The sequence below is a fragment of the Sapajus apella genome, unplaced genomic scaffold, assembly GCF_009761245.1.
Source record: "Sapajus apella isolate SASKATOON/1434 unplaced genomic scaffold, GSC_monkey_1.0 scaffold135, whole genome shotgun sequence".
Taxonomy (NCBI): domain Eukaryota; kingdom Metazoa; phylum Chordata; class Mammalia; order Primates; family Cebidae; genus Sapajus; species Sapajus apella.
The window spans coordinates 3,539,120-3,561,593 of record NW_022437075.1 but is presented as its reverse complement, the minus strand read 5'-3'; the positions used below and the strand labels follow the sequence as shown (position 1 = coordinate 3,561,593).

At 47.5% G+C, this 22,474-nt stretch overlaps 1 protein-coding gene across 1 annotated transcript; it reads right to left on the bottom strand.

Moving 5' to 3' along the window:
• Positions 1 to 9,995: 9,995 nt before the first annotated feature.
• On the bottom strand, positions 9,996 to 22,032 carry LOC116539916 (NACHT, LRR and PYD domains-containing protein 7-like). Its single transcript, XM_032263159.1, has 6 exons — positions 21,868 to 22,032; positions 20,121 to 20,291; positions 19,016 to 19,186; positions 16,791 to 16,958; positions 13,016 to 13,186; positions 9,996 to 10,498 (listed from the first exon to the last, which is right to left on the bottom strand). Exons 1-6 carry the CDS (start codon positions 21,954 to 21,956, stop codon positions 10,366 to 10,368), a joined length of 903 nt encoding a protein of 300 aa, XP_032119050.1. The 5' UTR covers positions 21,957 to 22,032; the 3' UTR covers positions 9,996 to 10,365.
• Positions 22,033 to 22,474: the final 442 nt, after the last annotated feature.

Sequence of the window (22,474 nt, the reverse complement as noted above, 5' to 3'; positions counted from 1 at the left end):
CGCTACAAAAATTTATAATTCTCTCTAAACTTACTTTTTTTATTGAGACAGGGTCTCATTCAGTTGCCCAGGCTGGAGTGCAGTGGCACCATCATGGGTCACTGCAGCCCCCACCTCCTTGGCTCAAGCCTCAGCCTCCCAAGTAGCTTGGACTACAGGCATGTGCCACCACACCCAGCTAATTGTTGTATCTTTTGTAGAGACAGGGTTTCACCATGTTGCCCAGGCTGGCCTCAAGCAATCTGCCCACCATGACCTCCCAAAGGGTTGAGATTACAGACGTGAGCCACCACACCCGGTCCCTTATAACTTTTTTAAATAGAAAGTTTACAGAAAATTTTGCAAGATTAGTAAAAGGAAACCTTGTGTGGTTTTACCTAAATTCACCAGTTGATTACATCTTACGGATTTGCATAATAGATAGATTGATAGATGAGATGTTAAATGATAGATTGATTAATAGGTGATAGATAGATGATGGACAGATGATTGAAAGATGATAGGTAGATACATGTATGATGGACAGATGATTGATAGGTAGATGATTGATGATAGATAGATAGATAGGTAGATAGATTTGTTATACAGGTAAGTCATACGTCATGAGGGTTTGATGTACAGATTATTTTGTCACCCAGGTAATAAGCACAGAACTGGACAGGTAGTTTTTCAGTTCTCTCCTTCCTCTCTTTCTGTTCCTGAGTTAGTTTGCTTAGAATAATGGCCTTCAGCTCCATCAATATTGGACTCAAGCTATAACTGCCCAAGGGATTCACCTTGCCTGATGCCTAGACAGAGCCAATTCATCAAGACAGGGGAATTGCAACAGAGAAAGTCATTTGGCCAGGTGCAGTGGGTCACATCTATAATCCCAGGACTTTAGGAGGCCGAGGTGGGTGGATTACCTGAGGTCAGGAGTTCAAGACCAGCCTGGCCAACATGGTGAAACACTGTCTCTACTAAAAACACAAAAAATTAGCTGGGCACAGTGGCATGCACCTATAAACCCAGCTACTTGGGAGGCTGAGGCAGGAGAATTTTTTGAACCCAGGAGCTAGAGGTTGCAGTGAGCCGAGATCATGCAGCTGCACTCCACCCTGAGCAACAGAGCAGGACTCTGTCTCTAAATAAATACATAAACAAACAAACTACTGAATTACATATTTCTTCTTTACCCCAACTCATTCCTTACATGTAGGCTCAATCTTTTCAGTATTTGCTTTACTGGTTCAGCAAAAGCCAGGAAATACAATTTTGTGATAATCAAAATGTTGCTCAACTACATTATGTTTACTTTATTGTAAATACTGAACAGTGGTCAGTAAATGGTTTTATATTCCTAATTAGAAAAAAACCCCAAAAGACCCAAAGCACAGCACACTGACGCTGATCTCATTTCGCAGAGATCTGCCTGCTTTCCCTTCTCCAAGAGTGTAATTAATAAACTTTTGCTGCTTTGCTATGTGTGTGCGTCATGTCCTATTCTTTGTTTGCAACACCAAGAGCCTGGGACTTCACAGATTCAGCTGGTAACAGAAGGAGCAGGGGTAAGGACATTTAAAATCCACTCGTGCTGCCTGGGTGAGGTGGCTCATGCCTGTAATCCCAGCACTGTGGGAGTGCAAGGCGGGCAGATCACAGGGTTGAGAGATCGAGACCAGCCTGACCAACATGGTGAAACCCCGTCTATACTAAAAATACAAAAATTAGGCAGGCGTGGTGGTGGGCACCTGTAGTCCTAGCTACTTGAGAGGCTGAGGCAGGAGAATCGCTTGAACCTGAGAGGCGGAGGTTGCAGTGAGCCGAGATTGTGCCATTGCACTCCAGCCTGGGCAAAAGAGTGAAACTCCATATTTTTTTTTTAAAAGCCAGGCATGGTAGCCCATGCCTGTAATCCCAGCACTTTGGGAGGCTGAGGTAGGTGGATCACCTGAGGTCAGGAGTTTGAGACCAGCCTGGCCAACATGGTGAAACCCCATTTCTAAAAAAAAAACAAACCTGTTCATGTTAACCATAATCCCCATACTGTGTATCAAATCCTCAGAACTAACTCATCTTGTAACTGAATACTTCTGCCCTTTGACGAATATCTCACTCCCCTCCCAACCCCGCCCCGGTAACCTCTACCTACTCTCACTTCTAGGAGATCAACCTTTTTTTTTTTTTTTTTTTTGGGAGGGAGTTTCTCTCTTTTTACCCAGGCTGGAGTGCAATGGCGCGATCTCGGCTCACCGCAACCTCCTCCTCCCGGGTTCAGGCAATTCTCCTGCCTCAGCCTCCCGAGTAGCTGGGATTACAGGCACGCGCCACCATGCCCAGCTAATTTTTTGTATCTTTAGTAGAGACGGGGTTTCAGCATGTTGACCAGGATGGTCTCGATCCCCTGACCTTGTGATCCACCTGCCTCGGCCTCCCAAAGTGCTGGGCAACCTTTTTATTTTAAGACAGTCTCACTCTGCACGCCAGCCCGGAATGCAGTGGCGCAATCTCAGCTCACTGCAACCTCCACTTCCCAGGTTGAAGCGATTCTCCTGCCTCAGCCTGCAGAGTAATCGGGACTACAGGCGTGAGCCACCGCGCCCAGCCAGAAGACCCACTCCCAGTAGTCCTCACTGGTCCATGGCTCTGGGGCCCGCGTTCCCTAAGGCATAACCCACACTGGCAGCCTTTGTGCTGACCTCTTGCATGTGCTCCCCACCTGCTGGAAACTGGCCCCTCTCACCTCCTCTGAAGCTGTCTGTGTGACCAACGCTAATGAGCTTCCTGGAACACACAGTGACCTGCTCAGCCGTTCTCGTGATTGCGCCTCCACACTTGTATTTGACACGTTGACCACTTCCTCCTCAAAGGAGTCAGTTCGCTGGCTCTCTCGGACACTTCCTGCTAGTTTTCTGACGGTTACAGCACCCACAGGTTTCCAGACGCCTCCAACACCGGAACCAACATCTAGGGGCTATGGATTCAAGCCTGGTGGCTCTCATGTCACTCCACGGCTCCCAGTGCACCAAGACTGCCATTCACATCTGCTTCTCTGAGCACTAGTGATTTTGTTCTTTTTTGTTTCTTATATAAAACAAAGTTTTAATTTGTTCAAGTCCAATTATCAATTGATAATTACCAATTTTTATTTTGTTGTTCGTGCTTTTGGTGTCAAACGTAAGAATTCACTGCTAGATCCAAAGTGATGAATAATTGCCACTGTTTTCTTCCCCCTCCTCCTCCTGTTCTTGCTTCTTCTCCTTCTTCTTTCTTCTTTTTTTTTCTATTTTTTTATTATTATTATTTTTGAGACAGAGTCTTACTCTGTCGCCCAGGCTAGAGTGCAATGGAGCAATCTTGGCTCACTGCAGCCTCTGCCTCTGGGTTCAAGCAACTCTCCTGCCTCAGCCTCCTGAGTAGCTGGGATTTCAGGTTCCCGCAACCATGCCCGGCTAATTTTTGTATTTTTAGAAGAGACAGGGTTTCACCATGTTGGTCAGGCTGGTCTCGAACTCCTGACCTTGTGATCCTCCTGCCTCGGCCTCCCAAAGTGCTGGGATTACAGGCCTGAGCCACCACCCAACCTCTTCTTTTTTTTTCAGTTAGAGACAGAGTTTCGCCATGTTGCCCAGGCTGGTCTCAAACTCCTGGGTTCAAGTGATGCTCTTGCCTAAGCCTCCCAAAGTCCTGGCATTACAAGTGTGGTGTTATAAACTGCTATAAACATTCATGTGCAAGCTACTCTGTGGACATATATTTCCTTTTTTTTTTTTTTTTTTTTGAGACAGAGTCTCGTTCTGTTGCCCAGGCTGGAGAGCAGTGACTCGATTTTGGCTCACTGAAACCTACTGCCCCAGTTCAAGTGATTCTCCCGCCTCAGCCTCCCAAGTAACTGGGATTACAGCCATGCCCCACCACTCCTGGGTAAATTTTTTTTTTTTTTTTTTAGATGGAGTTTCAACCTTGTAGCCCAGGCTGGAGTGCAATGGCACAGTCTCAGCTCACCACAACCTCTGCCTCCTGGGTTCAAGCGATTCTCCTGCCTCAGCCTCCTGAGTAGCTGGGATTACAGGCATGTGACACCACACCCAGCTAATTTTGTATTTTTAGTAGTCATGGGGTTCCTCCATGTTGGTCAGGCTGGTCTCGAACTCCCGACCTCAAATGATCCACCCACCTCGGCCTCCCTAAGTGCTGGGATTACAGGCGTGAGCCACCACGCCCAGCTCAAAACAAGCATTTTTATGTCTACTTTCTTTTAAAATTCTGACCAGGTAAATGTCTCATATGTATACATCTTTAGAGGGTTGTCTTCTTATAATCAACAGGGTTTCCCATCCTCAGCGCTATGGTGTTTGGAGCCAGGCAATCCTGTATTGCGGGGGATTGTCTTAGTCAGCTCAGGTTGCCATAACGAAATATTGGGCGGTTTAAACATCAGAAATTTATTTTCTCACACCTTTGGAGCCCAGGAAGCCCATCATCAGGGCGCCAATGGATGCAGTTCCTGGAGGGGGCTCTTGGCGGCGGCTTGCAGACAGCAATCTTCTGCATCTCTGTGGCCTTTCATCCCGCAGTGCATGTGAGCTCTCCCACTTTTTGTTTTGTTGTTTTGTTTTGTTTTGTTTTGTTTTGTTTTGTTTTGTTTTGTTTTTGAGACCGAGTCTCACTCTGTCGCCCTGGCTGGCGTGCCGTGGTGAGATCTTGGCTCACTGCAAATGTTACACCCGAGAGAGTTGATAGGAAAACACCACACTCTGAAATCTGACTGTGAGTCCTGTGTTGCCGGCAACCGAGAGTCAGCTCACACTTAAAATCTCTCGGGAAGGGGTTTGATTTCCATTTATATGTTGCTCAGGGGAAGGGGGCAGAGCGGAATTTTACAGAAGCAGAATAGGCAGGTTAGGGGAGGAGGCTGGTAACTAGGAGGCAGGAGGCTCCCATGATTGTTGATTAACTGGGGAGGGTATACACGAGCGGTTCCCATGATCGCTGGTTACCAAGAGGGCATTCGGTACTTTCCATATAATCAATCAAGGGGGGATCACAACAGCAAGGGGCCTGTCCAGCAGGATTTGTTTACAACTGTTATACGTTTCTATAGTTCTAAGCACAACATGACCCAGCACAGTGTGGCCCAGGTATGCACTCAAGGGAGAAACGGTGGGGCGGGGAGAAGCCAAGATGGAGTCAGTCAGGCTCACAGCTAAGATGGAGTCGGTCAGGCTAGCACAAGCTAGGTTGTCACATTTCCCACTTGTGTTTTCGGGGAGTTGAAGCATTGACTTTTTAGTCATAACAAGAGGGTTATATTGGGTTTTGAGATGCAAAAGCTTGACAGACGCTATGCGCTGTTGAATGAAATTTAGGAACTTATTAGGGAGCAGGTAAAGGAGATATGAACCAGCAGGATTCGGGCGTGCTTCCTGGACCAGTGGCTGGATGATGCCCTGAAGCTGTTGGAGAGACTGCAGGTACTGTAACAAGTTCGCTTGGGATATTTTTGCTAGGTGGGTATTTTTTAGTTTAGGCAATATAGGTGGAGGCCTTTTCTACATGATTTTAAAAGGAGAGAAACCTGCCTTTCAGGAGTGCATTCAACTTTAAGAAGGGCTAAAGGAAGGAGGTTTGTTTAACCCTTACCGGTTTGTAAGATTAATTTTGTGAGAGTGCTTTTTAAGGTTTGAATTATGCGTTTTACCCGTTTAGAGCTTTGAGGTTGATAGGCATAATGGAGTTTTTATCGAATGTTTAACGCCTTACTGACTGACTGAGCTATGGACGAGGTGAAGGCTGGCCCATTATTAGATTTTACAGCAAACAGCAGCCCATGTGAGGGATGATTTTATTGAATAAGAATTTAACTACGGTGGAGGCAGTTTTGTTTTTGGTGGCAAATGCCTTAGTTTATTTAGAAAAAGTGTTTACCATTACTAGGAGACACTTACATTCCGCCCAGTGTGGCTTTGTTTTCGTGAAGTTTCTTTTTTTTACCTATTTTTGGGCCACATTCCCGGAGGCGGTGGCCCAGCTCAGGCTTCGATTTTGGTTTGGCGTTTACCTGTGCACAGGCTGTGCGTTGGGAGGCTGCTTGGTTAAGTTTTGAAGGCGAGGGATTTAAAACAGTTTTTTAAAAGCTGGGCTCATTTCACTTTTTTAAGTGGGTGGAAGAATGGAGGCAACCAACCAAGGCTTTTTTCAGGGCACAGGGCAGGAAAATTTTGGAATTTGGGAGAATTTACCAACTACTTGTGTTTTTACTGGCCTGAATGTTCAATGCTGGTTTTTTTTTTTTTTTTGGAGAGTATGTTGGGTGGTTGGGTAGGTCAGGCTGCCGGAAGGACAGGGCAGGCAGTCGGGTTAAAGGTGTGACCGGGAGCTGGGCTGCCTCTTGGGCGACGGAGTTTGCCCTTTGATTTTTTTGGGTAATGACTGCACTTTGGTTTTTTTTGTTGTTGTTGCTGCTGTTTTGATGTTGTTGTTTCTTTTTTAATTTTTTTTTTCTCAGACGGGGTTTCACCATGTTGGTCAGGCTGGTCTTGAACTCCCGACCTCAGGTGATCCACCCGCCTTGGCCTCCAAAGTGCTTGGATTACAGGCGTGAGCCACCACGCCCGGACTGTTTTGATGTTTTTTGCAGTGGATTGCAGCCACCCCACTGCAGAGCTTGAGTGAGGGCAACCAGCTTAGTTTTTTGCGTTGAAGTTCTGGCTGGCAGGGCCTGGGCCCACAGAACGTTTGTTTTTGTGGTAACGGCCACACCGGCTTTTTGCACTTTTTTGCTTAAGGAAGCTGCTACTGTTAGTAAATACTGCTGCGGCATGTGCCTTTTTTAAAGGAACATCCTGGAGATGAGGTTGGCCAGTTTTTGTAGTTTTTAACAGCTTTTGGCAATTATGGACAGGTGCAGTTAGGTTTGGATTAGGAAGTAGGGTAGCTGGATTTGAACACCTTGTGGGGGAGAAAGTTAAACGAGGCTGATTTAACAGCAAACTTTGGTACGGTGATATGCAGGCGTTTGACATTTATTTACCGGAAGCGCTGCGCACCTACGTTTTAACAGCACGGCGAACAGTGAGGGTTAAATTCTGGCCCAGGGTTAATTTATTCGCTTTTTGGACCAGACTTGCTGATGCCGTTACGGCTTGTAGACAACGTGGAAGGCTTGTGTTTAACTTTTTGGAGTGCGGCCACTGAGATTTTTGCCTGCATTTTTGAGGTCTTTTTAGCTGCCAGAGCAGGCTATTTTTGTTTTTTAGGGTTTTGATTGTTACAAAACCTTTTGAGCTATTTTTAGGAGCTGGGAAATGTTTCTTTGAATGAATTTTTTAAGTTTTTGTAACCTTTTTTTTTTAATATTAGGAGTTGCCTGAGCCACAAACGCCAGATTAATAGCATGGCTATTTTGGGGAGCCGCTGGATTAGGGGTGTAAATTTGATAGGCCTTTTGGAGGCTTTTTAAAAATGCTTTAGGTGACTCATCAGACCCCTGGACAACTTTAGTTGTTTTAGACAGATTTATGGGTTTCTTTTTTAAATTGTACTTTAGGTTCTGGGGTACATGTGCAGATCATGTAGGATTGTTGCATAGGTACATACATGGCAAGGTGGTTTACTGCCTTCCTCCCCCCATCACCTATATCTGGTATTTCTCCCCAGATTATCCCTCCCCACCCTCCCCACCCCCTGCTCTCCTTCCCTTAGTCCCCCCAACTGACCGCATTGTGTGATGCTCCCCTCCCTGTGTCTGCGTGCTCTCACTGTTCAACACCCACCTATGAGTGATACCATACAGTGTTTGATTTTCTGTTCTTGTGTCAGTTTGCTGAGAATGATGATTTCCAGATTCATCCATGTCCCTATGAAGGACACAAACTCGTCGTTTTTTATGGCTGTGTGGTATTCCATGGTGTATATGTGCCACATTTTCTTTATCCAGTCTATTGTTGATGGACATTTGGGTTGGCTCCAGGCCTTTGCTATTGTAAACAGTGCTGCAATGGATTTATGGGTTTTTGAGCGGCGTTTCTAATGCCCACAAGGAGATACTGGTGGAAATTGTTTAAAGCTTTACTTCCCCCTGAGGTATTTGGGTTCCAGTTAGGCTGAGTAGAAGGAAAAACTTTTTTTAGGAGGTTTTTGGGGTGTTTTTTTTTTTTGCATACTGGCTGAACTAAGGAAAAACTGGGGCAGAATTGGGGGAGTAGAGGGGACCAGTAGTTCATAGGAAGGTGGGGTCTGGCTCAGAAGGACCTTGGAGCACGGACTGTGAACGACACAAGAGTGGCGCCACGGAGGCGGATTTTGGACTAAAGCCGCTGAGTAAGGAAACTGGTTTGGGTGTCCTGCCCTTTTAGTAACTACTCGCCAGAGTGTCCGGACCGTTGGAGCATTTAAAGACCGCTGCGTGTGGCTGTTTTGTTTTTTGTTTTTTTGTTTTGAGACGGAGTTTCGCTCTTGTTACCCAGGCTGGAGTGCAATGGCGCAATCTCGGCTCACCGCAACCTCCGCCTCCTGGGTTCAGGCAATTCTCCTGCCTCAGCCTCCTGAGTAGTTGGGATTACAGGCACACGCCACCATGCCCAGCTAATTTTTTGTAGTTTTAGTAGAGACGGGGTTTCACCGTGTTGACCAGGATGGTCTTGATCTCTTAACCTCATGATCCACCCGCCTCGGCCTCCCAAAGTGCTGGGATTACAGGCTTGAGCCACCGCGCCCGGCCAGGCTATTTTGTTTTAAAGCTTGGCTATTTTACTTTACAGAGAGTTAGGAGTTTATCTGCAGTGAGGCAGACTTTGTAGTTATTTGAAAAACCCAAGGAGAAAAAAAAATTTTTAACATGCACTGTAGGGGAGTGGACGGTTGAGATGAGGCAACACCCTTTTTGGAAGGTATTTGGGGGAACTAGGTGGTTGGGGAATTTTTTTTGGCTTTATATCCAAGATACCTTTGATGTTTTTATGACTTAAAGGCAGAGGACTTGAACTGTGTTTTGTTTGCTGGGGTTTTAGGAGACAAGAGAGCCAACTTTTGGAGACACTGGACTTGATGTGATAAGGGAACAAGGCGATGCAGTTCACGTCCATGGGAAGTGGGGGGAGAAACTGAGTGTGAATAGGGGAAGTGGTCAAGTCAGGAGAGGGAGGGCCCGGGCAACGGTTAGCGTTCTACGTGGGTATGAGGTCCCTGCACAGAATTTGTTAAACAGAAAGATGCAGAGATAGACACAAAAGATGATGCCCCTGCACTCCAGCCTGGGCGACAAAGACTCCATCTCAAAAGAGAAAACAAACTTTGTCATATAACCTTTCAACCTAAAGCCTGAGCCATAGGCCCTTGATTCTGTGCCTGGGACCGTGACAACCTCCCCATATCAATGTTCTTATTCTTAAAATAGTTTCACGCCTACCAAAAGTCTGCTGGAGAGTCAAGTGAGGAGAGGGGTCCATCACTTTGGTCAGCACCTGGAAGCCAGTGCTAACGCAAAGTGATACCTTTTCAATCTTAAGGAAAATCGCAGAGTGGCTTTTTGTTCCCTGACCGGGAATTGAACCTGGGCCACAGCAATGAGAGCACCGAATCGTAACCATTAGACCACCAGGGAGCAGAGTGGCTTCTATGCATTTTCTATGAATGACCAAATACAGGTATAAAAGCTGTGTGTTTCCCAGGGCAATGGGAAGTAAAGAGAAGGTGGGAGGTGAGAGACAGACATACACAGAGACTCCCAGAGACGTCACACATACAGACTCAGACACACAGAGATAGAGACAGACAGCCAGGTGCAGTGGCTCGCACCTGTAATCGCAGCACTTTGAGAGGCCAAGGCAGGTGGATCACAAGGTCAGGATATCAAGACCATCCTGGCCAACATGGTGAAACCCTGTGTCTACTAAAAATACAAAAATTAGCTGGGTATGGTAGTGCATGCCCGTAATCCCAGCTACGCGGGAGGCTGAGGCAGGACAATGACTTGAACCAGAAAGGCAGAGGTTGCGGTGAACACTCCCACGCCACTGCACTCCCAACTGGTGACAGAGCGAGACTCCATTTCAAGAAAGAAAAACAAAAGCAATCATCCCTGAACTTCTTAGTAGTACTTCCTAGACTAAGCACAAAGCACCGTATGTATTGCAGGTTTGCTCTTGGGCATGTCAATAAACACAGCTCCAACGAGAATGCTCCAACTTTTTATTATCCCGGTGAGAAAGTGCACAGCATGACGTGCAGGGCGTGCGTGGCTTTTGCAGAATCTCCCAGAAACAGTGAGAAAAGGAGTGTCAAGTCCCACAGAGTTAACATGTGACCCTCTGACCCACATTCATAAGACATCTTAGAGACCAGATTCCCACTTCTCGTGTAATTCGTATGGCAATCCCTGTCTGCTCAGCAAAAAGAGTCACAGCACGGAGGTGCTGCCTCCCCGGAAGCATTGCAATCAATCGTCAGCTTGGGATTCTTTTCTTTCACTTCCTCTAACAGCTTCTCAACTTCCAAACTAGTGTCATAGGTCTTCAACCTGGAGGACCAGAGAACACAAATGTTTGCAGAGTGTCTGTAGCTTCACTGTCCCAAGAAATTCATTCTCAATTACCCAGGATGCCTGAATATGTTTTCTTTTTTTGTTTTGCTTTGTTTTTTTAGAGACAGGGTTTCACCATGTTAGCCAGATGGTCCGGATCTCCTGACCTCGTGATCCACCTGCCTCATCCTCCCAAAGTGCTGGGATTACAGGCGTGAGCCACTGCGCCCAGCCGGAACATCTGTTTTGAAACACTCAAAGCAGGAAATGTTTTTGGGGTGTTGTTTTTTTTTTTTTTGGAGACAGGGTCTTGTTCTGTTGCCCAGGCTGGGCAATGGTGCCATCTTGGCTCACTGCAACCTCCAGCTCCTGGGTTCAAGTGATTCTCATGCCTCAGCCTCCTGAGTATCTGTGATTACAGGTGTGCACCACCATGCTCAGCTAAGTTTTGTATTTTCAATAGAGATGGGCTTTCTTTTTTTTTTTTTTTTAATTTTAAGATGGGGTTTCACCATGATGGCCAGGCTGGTCTTGAACTCCTGACCTTAGGTGATCCACCCACCTTGGCCTCCCAAAGTCATGGGATTATAAACATGAGCCACCACACCCGGCCGGAAACATTTTCTAAAAAAGAATTTAGACCCATACAATGGAAATCCTTATAAGTCTCAGAAAAAACAGATTATGGCTAGGCACAGTGTGATTCCAGCTCTTTGGGAGGCCGCAGGAGGCAGATCACTTGAGCTCAGGAGTTCAAGACCTGCCTCGACAACACAGTGAAATCCTGTCTCTACCAAAACTACAAAAAGTTAGCCAGGTATGGTAGTACACACCTACAGTCCCAGCTATGCAGGAGGCTGAGACAGGAGGATCACTTAAGCCCAGGAGGCAGAGGTTGCAATGAGCTAGAGATTGCCCTACTGCACTCAGCCTGGGTAGCAAAGTATGTCTTTAAAAAAATAAATTTAAGAATTAGATAATCAGACTAAAGCCCATTGTAATAGGCTCACCATAGCTTCAGTTTGTCTATAGTTTTTGTGTGGTGTCTAAGGTGAGCTCTAATCCTGCTGTCTCTATCCACAGTGTAACTCTTCACATGTTGACAACTTCTGTGCACCCTGACTTCAGGAGCCCAGAGATAAAGGGAGTATGTGTAAGTACTCAGCTCATCCAATTACCCTCAGCTAATCTGATTACCCTTCAGGAACTTTGGTTAAAAACAAAGTGGCGGCCGGGCGCGGTGGCTCACGCCTGTAATCCCAGCACTTTGGGAGGCCGAGGCGGGTGGATCACGAGGTCAAGAGATCGAGACCATTCTGGTCAACACGGTGAAACCCCATCTCTACTAAAACTACAAAAAATCAGCTGGGCATGGTGGCGCGTGCCTGTAATCCCAGCTACTCAGGAGGCTGAGGCAGGAGAATTGCCTGAACCCAGGAGGCGGAGGTTGCGGTGAGCCGAGATCGCGCCATTGCACTCCAGCCTGGGTAACAAGAGCGAAACTCTGTCCCAATAAAAAAAAAAAAAAAAAAAAAAAAAAAAAACAAAGTGGCAAATCATGGCCATTTGTGGTGGTTGACGCCTGTAATCCCAGCACTTTGGGAGGCAGGAGGATCTCCTGAGGTCCTGAGTTCAAGACCAGCCTGACCAACATGGTGAATCCCCGTCTGTACTAAAAATACAAACATTAGCTGGGCGTGGTAGCAAGGGGACTGTCATCCCAGCTACTCAGGAGGCTGAGGCAGGAGAATTGCTTAAACCCAGGAGGTTACAGTGAGCTGAGATAGGGCCACTGCATTCCAGGCTGGGCAACAGAGTGAGATTCTATCTCAGAATACATATATATACACATAAAAATTAGCCAGGCATGGTGGTGCCTACCTGTAATCCCAGCTACTCAGGAGGCTGAGCAGGAGAATCACTTGAACTTGTGAAGCAGGGGCTGCAGTGAGTCAAGACTGCACCACTGCACTCCAGCCTGGGCAACAGAGCGAGACTCCATCCCAAAAAAGAAAAAAAAAACCAGAAAGGCCAGGTGCAATGGCTCATGTCTGTAATCCCACACTTTGGAAGGCCAAAACAGGCGGCTCACCCGAGATCAGGAGTTCAGACCAGCCTGGCCAAGACGGTGAAAACCCCCTTTCTACTAAAAATACAAAAATTAGCTGGGTGTGGTAGTAGGCGTCTGTCATCCCAGCTACTTCGGAGGCCAAGGTGGGAGAATCGCTTGAACCCAGGAGGCAGAGGTTGCAGTGAGCTGAGCTGAGATCATATCACTGCACTCCAGCCTGGGCTACAAGACAGAAACCCCATCAAAAAAAAAAAAAAAAAAAAAAAAAAAAAAAGGTATACCCAGCTACTCAGGAGGCTGAGGCAGGAGAATTGCCTGAACCTGGGAGGCAGAGGTTGCGGTGAGCCAAGATCACACAACTGCACTCCAGCTTACATGACAGAGCAAGACCCCATCTCAAAAAAAAAAAAAAAAAAAGAAAAAGAAAAAGAAAAAAGCTATACCTGAGTGTCTTCAAGGATCCAGTTCCTTGTTTTAGAAACCCAAAGAGCTTAATTATGCCACTTTTCCACAAATGATTCTGGCCCAGGTCCAGAGTTTCCAGCTTCTGATTGCTGATGAGAGCAGATCCAAGATGTTGACAATAGAAAGGCAGAAGGGAGCAGCTCCAGAGGCTGTTGAGGAAGAATATGGAAACCCACGCATTCACTAAGCAGGTAGTGGCCGGATGCAGTGGCTCACGTCTGTAATCCCAGCACTCTGGGAGGTGGGTGGATCACTTGAGGCCTGGAGTTCGAGGCCAGCCTGGCCAACATGCTGAAAACCCGTCTCTACTAGAAATACAAAAATTAGGCCGGGCATGGTGGCAGGCACCTGTAATCCTAGCACTTTGAGAAGCCAAGGAGGGCAGACCACCTGCGTTCAGGAGTTTGAGACCAGCCTGACCAACATGGTGAAACCCCATCTCTAAAAAAAAATAATAATAATAAAAATAAAATAAGCTGGGCATGGTGGCACATGTCTTTAATCCCAGCTACTCGAGAGGCTGAGGCACAAGAATTGCTTGAGCCTGGGAGGCAGAGGTTGCAGTAAGCTGAGATCACGCCACTGCACTCCAGCCTGGGCAACAGAGTGAGACTCCATCTCAAAAAAATTAAAAAAAAAAAAAACTCTAACTGAACAGAAAGTGGTGGTACCAATTATCTGGCTGGGCATGGTGACTCATGCCTGTAATCCCAGCATTTAGGGGCAGGCAGATCACCTGAGGTCAGGAGTTCAAGACCAGCCTGGCCAACATGGTGAAACCTCATCTCTACAAAAATACAAAAATTAGCCAGCAAGATGTAATCCAAGCTACTTGAGAGGCTGAGGCAGGAGAATCACTTGAATCTGAGAGACAGAGGTTGCAGTGAGCTGAGATCATGCCATTGCACTCCAGCCTGGGCAACAGAGACTCCATCTCATAAATAAATACATAAAATACAATTAAAGTAAAGTAAGTTAGCCAGGTGGTGGTACCACCTACAATTCCAACTACGCAAGAGGCTGAGGCAGGAGGATAGCTTGAATGCTGGAGGCAGAGGTTGTAGTGAGCCAAGATATCACCACTGCTTGTATGAAAGAGACTCTTTCATTCAAAAAAAAAGAACAAGTACCATATTTCTAGGCACACTCTTATTTGCTGGAATCCAGTAGTGAGGAAATGCCAAGGAGAGTGAAGGAAAGAAATCCCTGTCCTCAGAGTTTATTTTAGGGACAGCAGACATCTGGACATGTTCTACTGAAGACAATGAATGATGGTATTAAAATAATCAGCCAGGTGTGGTGTCTCACGCCTGTAATCCCAGCATTTTGGGAGGCGGAGGCAGGTGGATCACCTGAGGTCAGGAGTTCGAGACCAGCCTGACCAACATGGTGAAAACTCATCTCTTAAAAAAATTAATTAATCAGGGTAGAGGTAAGTCAACCAGGGCAGGATTGGCTAGATTTATGCTGCTCATTTAAGTCCTCTTTGGGAAAGTGATATGAGGAAAAAAACTGAATAATGGTAGATCATGAACCAGCGTGCTAATTTGGGGAAGGAATTTTGCAAATGAAATACTGAGCTAGTGAGAACGTAGAAAAGTTTGGCTCGGCCGGGCGCGGTGGCTCAAGCCTGTAATCCCAGCACTTTGGGAGGCCGAGGCGGGTGGATCACGAGGTCAAGAGATCGAGACCATCCTGGTCAATATGGTGAAACCCCGTCTCTACTAAAAATACAAAAAAAAATTGGCTGGGCATGGTGGCGCGTGCCTGTAATCCCAGCTACCCAGGAGGCTGAGGCAGGAGAATTGCCTGAACCCAGGAGACGGAGGTTGCGGTGAGCCGAGATCGCGCCATTGCACTCCAGCCTGGGTAACATGAGTGAAACTCCGTCTCAAAAAAAAAAAAAAAAAAAGAAAAGTTTGGCTCACAAGTTACAAGAAGATCTCATAACATAAGGCCCCATAGGCCACTGTAAAAGCCTTTAATTTTTTTTTTCCCTCTCCTGGTTCAAGCAATTCTCCTGCCCCAGCCTCCTGAGTAGCTGAGATTACAGACGCGAACTACCACACACAGCTAATTTTTGTGTTTTTAGTAGAGATGGGGTTTCACCATGTTGGTCTGGAACCCCTGACCCTTAGGTAATCCACCCCTTTATTTGCACTAAGCTTTTGAGCCTTTGGAAATAAAGGTGTCATGGTCTGACTTGCCGTTTAGAATGCTCTCAGGGTGATGGGTTAAGAAACTTCAGGAGGCCAGGAATAGTGGCTTTTGCCTGCAATGCCAGCACTTTGGGAAGCCGAGGCTTGTGGATCACTTGAGGTCAGGAATTTGAGACCAGCCTGGCCGACATGGTGAAACCAGGTCTGTATTAAAGATCTAATTAGCTGGGCATGGTGTTATGTGCCTGTAGTCCCAGCTACGCGGCTGAGGCAGGACAGCTGCTTGACCCTTGGAGGCGGAAGTTCCAGTGAGCCAAGATCACACCCCCACACTCCAGCCTGGGCGACAGAGTGAGACTCCATCTCAAATAAGGAAAAAAAAGTACCCTGTGTTCTGGCTTTTTTATCTTGTCTCCACAGCAAAGCTAGATAGTAATGACATGATAAAGATTCTCTTTGCATTAGGATTACAGTTTCTAGTTGGAAGATAGGCTGCAACCAGGACATGCAATTGACAGACTTGGAAGAGAGAATATAAAGGGCTCGCCATTCCATTTGTGAGCCTTTGCATTTCCTGGGGGTGATAGCCCATCTGTAGTTCCCTGGGTTTATGAGAAGGGGCAGGATCACTGCTTCCCGATTACTGGATCCCAGCAGAAGTGGCTTATTTCTGAAGTCCACATCACTGGGGGCCATTCTCATCTATATTTCACTTCTCCAGTCCCTCTATATGACTTTGGAAGCACCCAGCCACCTATATTTACTGTCTGGAAGGGTTTGCTCTTAAAATTCAATCCGGAGTGACACAGTCGGAGACATTGAGAACAAAGAAATTAAAGATTTCCAAACACTTTGAAAATGAAGCCGGGTGTGATGGCTCATGCCTGTAATCCCAGAACTTTGGGAGGACAAGGCAGGCAGATCACCTAAGGTAAGGAGTTGGAGACCAGCCTGGCCAATATGGTGAAACGCCACCTCTACTAAAAAATATAAAAACTAGCCAAGCGTGGTGCCTCACGCCTTAATCCTAGACTGTGGAGAAACCCTGTCTCTACTGAAAATACAAAATTAGCTGGGTGTGGTGGCACATGCCTGTAATCCCAGCTACTCAGGATGCTGAGGCAGGAGAATCCCCTGAACCAGGGAGGTGGAGGTCACAGTGAGCTGAGATCATGCCATTGCACTCTAGCCAGGGCAACAAAAGTGAAACTCCATCTCAAAAAAAAAGAAAAAACAAAATTAAAGATTTCCAAACACTTTAAAAATGAGGCCAGGCGTGATGGCTCATGCCTGTAATCCTAACACGTGGGGAGGCTGAGGCGGGAGGATTCCTTGAGCCCAGGAGTTCAAAACCAACCTGGGAAAGATGATGAGACCTCATCTGTACACAAAAATGTTAGCTGGCCATGGTAATCCATGCCTGTAGTCCCAGCTACTCAGGAGGCTGAGGTGGGAAGACCCAGTAAGCCTGGAAGATTGAAGCTGCAGTGAGTTGTGATCACACCACTGTGCCCCAGAGCCTGGGGAACAGAGCAAGACCCTATCTCAAAAAAAAAAAAAGGAAAGAAAAAGAAGAAGAAAAAAAGTCACCTACCGTAAGTGTTTTAGGTTGCAGTCTGGATTCTCTAACGCCCGACAGAGAATCCACAATCCACAGCCTATGTGGTTGAAGCTCAGGTCCAAGTCTGTGAGGTTGCAGACTCCTTGGAGAACGTCCGAGAGCGCTCTGCAGCCATGCTTGGTTATGTTGCATTGCTGTAACCTGCAGGATAATCAAATGAAGAGGAGCCTGTTATCCCTCTGGCTTATGTCCCGTGAAGTAGTTGTTACTCCCAACACCACATCTTCTGCCTTGAGCTACATACTTCCAGGCGGGCGTGTACAAAAACCATGTGAATGGGCCAGGCGCGGTGGCTCATGCCTGTAATCCCAGCACTGTGGGAGGCAGAGAGGGGCAGAGATCACTTGAGGTCAGTAGTTCAAGACCAGCCTGGACAACATGGTGAAACCTCATCTCTACCAAAAATACAAAAATGAGCTGGGCATGGCGACGAGCACCTGTAATCACAGCTACTCAGGAGGCGGAGGCAGGAGAATTGCCTGAACCCAGGAGGGGGGAGGTTGCAGTGAGTGGAGATCGCGCCATTGCACTCCATCCTGGTGACAGAGGGAGACTCCATCTCACAAAGAAAGCATGCAAATGGCCTTCTGATTACATCATTTCCAACTCTGCCTAGGACAGCAGCTTAGGCTCTGGGTTCCGAGGAACCCAGGACTGGATCTGAGGCCTGGAAATTTCACTTCACTGTCATTTTATTTCATGTTTAGGTTTTGTCTTTAAATGACACATTCTATATATTTCGGGGCACAGTGTGACGTTTCGGTGCATGTATCATGTATTACCTGATAATTATATAATTATCAGGTAAGCGACTTTTTCTTTTTGCTGTTTAACAACACTCTAAGCAGGGCATGGTGGCTCATGCCTGTAATCTCAGCACTTTGGGTGGCTGAGGCAGGCAGATCACATAAGGTCAGGAGTTTGAGACCAGCCTGGTCATTATGGTCAAATTCCATCTCTACTAAAGTACAAAAATTAGCTGGGTGTGGCGGCAGGCACCTAGAATCCCAGCTACTTGGGAGGCTGAGGCAGGAGAATCGCTTGAACCCAGGTGGTGGAGGTTGCAATGGGCCAAGATAGCACTACTGCATTCCAGCCTGGCAACAGAGTGAGACTGTCTTAAAAAAAGAATCTCAGAAATGAATACCAGCTAGAATTTCTGAACAGAAATAGGTCTTCAACACCATGCAATCTCTTGAATGTTGTTCTAACCATGATTTTAACGTGAACAGGTAATGCACACTGAGCTGCTTCCCACATTACAAGATTCAGCCAGCAACAACTGATGAGCCAATTCCAGCCTGACACCTGTGTTTTTTTTCTTCAGGTGGAACCTCACTGAATCGCCAGGCTGGAGTGCAGTGGTGCGATCTCAGCTCCCTGCAACCTCTGCCTCCCAGATTAAGTGATTCTCCTGCCTCAGCCTCCCGAGTAGCTGGGACTACAGGCTTGCCCCACCACGCCAGGCTAATTTTTATATTTTTAGTAGAGACGGAGTTTCACCACGTCGGCCAGGCTGGTCTCGAATTCCTTGACCTTAGGTGATCTGCCCACGGTTCGCCACCTGTTCTCCAATAACAGATGCAAATAAAAATGTTTTAAAAAGATGTCACTGGCCCTATCACATAACTCAGTCTACCTCTGATAGCAGGCAGTACTGTCATGTGAAGTTGAAAGAACATACACAAAGCATCAGATCCAAGAACCAATTGCCCATCTCAAATCTTCCTTCGCAGCAGCAAGAGGTATGCAAATATTAACTTATTTTTACCTGTCTCTACCCATTTCTTTTTTTTTTGAGATGGAGTCTCACTCTGTGGCCCAGGCTGGGGTGCAATGGCATGATGTCGGCTTACCACAACCTCTGCCTCTGATTACAGGCACATGCCACCACACCTGGCTAATTTTTTGTATTTTTAGTAGAGACAAGGTTTCACCGTGTTAGTCAGGATGGTCTTGATCTCCTGACCTCGTGATCTGCCTACCTTGGCCTCCCAAAGTGCTGGGATTACAGGCCTTAGCCACTGCACCCAGCCTTCTTTAATTCTTACCATGTTCTTACCAGTTACATTTTTAATGAATTAACAAGGACTTCCATTTCCATATCTCTCCTGCTTGAATTCACGTACACACACACGCGCGCACGCATGCGCGCGCACGCATGCGCGCGCACACACATGTAACCAGCAGGGACTTACACCAGGGTCTGCAGTTTACAGTCGGGGTAACTCAAGCCCTCACACAGCAATCGCACCCCTTTATCCCCAATGGGGTTCTTGGCCAAGCATAGGTGTGTCAGATGCTGGCTGACAATCAAGACATCAGCAAGCTCCTTGCAACTGGCTTCTGTAAGACGACAGTTTTCCAACCTGCAAAAATATGAAACAAACGGTAACATGACGAGAACGCTTCCAAAACTCCAACCTGCTCGCCATGTCCACATGCTAGGGTCCTCAGCGTCAGCCCTTCCCGTTAATCCCCTGCCCTCTGTCCTGTGCTGGTCATCACAGCCACAAAAGACCAGGAATGCGAGAAGGCCAGGACGCAGTGGTCCACCTGGAACCGTCTCAGGAAGCAGGTGTTTTTGAGATGGAGCCTTCCTCTGTTGCCCAAGTTGGAGTGCAATGGTGCCATCTCAGCTCACAGCAACCTCCACCTCCCGGGCTCAAGCAATTCTCCTGCCTCAGCCTCCTGAGTAGCTGGGATGCACCAGACATGCGCAGCCACACCTGTCAATTTTTTTTATTTATTTATTTTATTTTTGAGACCGAGTTTCGCTCTTGTTACCCAGGCTGGAGTGCAATGGCGCTATCTCGGCTCACCGCAACCTCCGCCTCCTGGGTTCAGGCAATTCTCCTGCCTCAGCCTCCTGAGTAGCTGGGATTACAGGCACGCACCACCATGCCCAGCTAATTTTTTTTATTTTTAGTAGAGACGGGGTTTCACCATGTTGACCAGGATGGTCTCGATCTCTTGACCTCGTGATCCACCCACCTCGGCCTCCCAAAGTGCTGGGATTACAGGCTTGAGCCACCGCGCCCGGCCAATTTTTTTTTTTTATTTTTAGAAGAGATAGGATTTTGCCATGTTGGCCAGGCAGGTCTTGAACTCCTGACCTCAGATGATCTACCTCTCCGGCCTCCCAAAGTGCTGAGATTACAGGCATGAGTCACCACGCCCAGCATGAAGCAGGTGTTTATATCAGTGAGAGGTACCGTACGGGCGGCCCAGCAAGTCAGGTGTCACAGTTTCTCTTCTCTTTTACCGGACCTAAACCAGAGCTCCCCATGGGAAGGGACTCACGACAGCTTCTGCAGCAAGCATGCTGGGTGTCCCACGGTCTCATACAGCAACTTGGCACCCTCGTCCAGGAGCAGACTGGCTGAGAGGTGTAGGTGCCTCAGGGACTGGTTGGCTTTGAGAATAAAGGAGAAATCGTCCCACTGCTCTGGGGTGGCCGAGTGACCTCCAAACCTGTGGGAAGAGTGGGAGTAAGTCATTCGTTTGTGAGGACAGAGGGTACCAGATCAGCTTTTTTTTTTTTCTTCTCAAAAGGAGACAGTTTCACCCTGTTGCCCAGGCTGGAGCCCAATGGCACGATCTCAGCTCACTGCCGCCTCCGCCTCCCAGGTTCAAGCGATTCTCCTGCCTCAACCTCCCAAGTAGCTAGGATTACAGGCCATGGCACCATGCCCGGCTAATTTTTGTATTTTATTAGAGAGGGGTTTGCCATGCTGGTCTCAAACTCCTGACCTCAGGTGATCCTCCCACCTCGGCCTCCCAAATGATGGGATTACAGGCGTGAGCCACTGCACCCGGCCCTTATCAGCTTCTTATGCTTCACTTCCCAAAACATTGTCTTTGGTTTATCTCATTCTACTCTCCTTTCTCCAACCCTGGCCTGGATTATTGGAGAGATCTCATCTTTCCTCTGCTTCTTCAAGTTTCCTCATAGCCACTGGAGCTACATCCAGCCTCATCTCCAAGAGACTGTAATACAATTCTATGTAACGTTTCACCAACACGGCCTGTGGGGATGATTTTGTAGGGGGAAAAAATTGTTTTTGAGACAGGAACTTGCTCTGTTGCCCCGGCTGAAGTGCAGTGGTGGGGAGCCATGATCCCCTCTGTCTCCCGGGCTCAAGTGATCCTCCCACCTGAGCCTCCAGCATAGCTGGGACTAGAAGGGAGAAACTGGTGCTTAATACTCAAAAAGTTTATCCTGGCCAGGCAGGATGGCTCACGCTCATAATCCTAGCACTTTGGGAGGCAGAGGCAAGTCGATCACTTGAGGCCAGGAGTTCAAGACCAGCCTGGCCAACATGGTAAAACCCTGACTCTACTAAAAATACAAAAACTAGCCGGGCGGGGTGGCGTGTACGTGTAATCCCAGCTACTTGGGAGGCTGAGACAGGAGAATCACTTGAACCCGGACGGCAGAGGTTGCAGTGAGCCGAGATCATGCCACTGCACTCCAGCCTGGGTGACAAGAATAAAACTGTCTCAAAAAAAAAAAAAAAATCTCATAGAAGTATGGAGAAGGTTGCATGCCCCCTATGAGTCCCTAGCTCCTGATGATCCGGATTGATGATCCATCCACCTCAGGCTCCCAAAGTGCTGGGATCACAGCACTGCACGGGGATCAGGCCCCAGAGCCTGGTGATCTGAGACTGAACAGTTTCATCCCAAAACTACGCCCCCAAACCCCTGGCTGTGGAAAACCTGTCTTGCACAAAACGGGTCCCCAGTGCAGAAAAAGCTGGGGGCTGCTGCTCTCAATCCCAACAGGCAGGCGAGAGGCAGTCAGGAGTAGCACGTCCCTAAAGCTGGAACACAGCACAGAATTCTGGATGTTTCTTTGCATTGAGAGCTGGTTAGTTAAGTCAAGCTGGTGGGGGAAAGACAGGCTGACACCCCACACAGGCCTGTTTGAGGGATACGTTCCCTGCCTGGCACGGCATCCGCAGCAGTTACCCTTTTTCCTGAATCCTCCAGCAACACGGTGTAGAGGACTCGGGGTCCTCCGGAGAGCCATGACCGTGAGACCCACCTCAGGTACTGGAGGTTGCCTTTGGGAGATCTGAACAGATCACACATCAGCAGCAGCATCGTGCGTTCCCACTCGATGTGCCCTTCCATGGTCAGGTGAGTGAGGGTCGTCTTCCCAATGAGAGCAAGACAGAAGTCCCGGTAAGCAGTGTCAGGGGTGACGTTTTTAATCCTAGAAAAAAGCAAGAGAGATTCCATTTTGAGTGTTCAATCCTCGCATTGTGTAGAGGCATGTATAGACAAAAAGCTGTTCCAGATTTAGAAACTATTAGAAGTTCTTGGCCAGGCGCGGTGGCTCGCATCTGTAATAGCAGCACTTTGGGAGGCCAAGGCAGGAGGATAACCTGAGGTCAAGAGTTCGAGACCAGCCCAGGCAACATGGTGAAACCCCATCTCTACAAAAAATACAAAAATTAGCTGGGGCCGAGGTGGGCGGATCACCTGAGTTCAGGAGTTCAAGACCAGCCTGGCCAACATGGTGAAACCCTGTCTCTATTAAAAATACAAAAATTAGGCCAGGCGCGGTGGCTCAAGCCTGTAATCCCAGCACTTTGGGAGGCCGAGGCGGGTGGATCACGAGGTCAAGAGATCGAGACCATCCTGGTCAA

What these genes read in the sequence shown, in the direction of transcription:
- LOC116539916 (XM_032263159.1), bottom strand. Translation starts at nt 21,956, where the DNA reads ATGGAAGGGCACATCGAGTGGGAACGCACGATGCTGCTGCTGATGTGT. An exon ending in TGTAAACTGCAGACCCTGGT is followed by an intron (nt 16,959 to 19,015) that starts GTAAGTCCCTGC and finishes ATTATCCTGCAG; the next exon opens with GTTACAGCAATGCAACATAA. An exon ending in GGATCCTTGAAGACACTCAG is followed by an intron (nt 10,499 to 13,015) that starts GTATAGCTTTTT and finishes CTGGTCCTCCAG; the next exon opens with GTTGAAGACCTATGACACTA.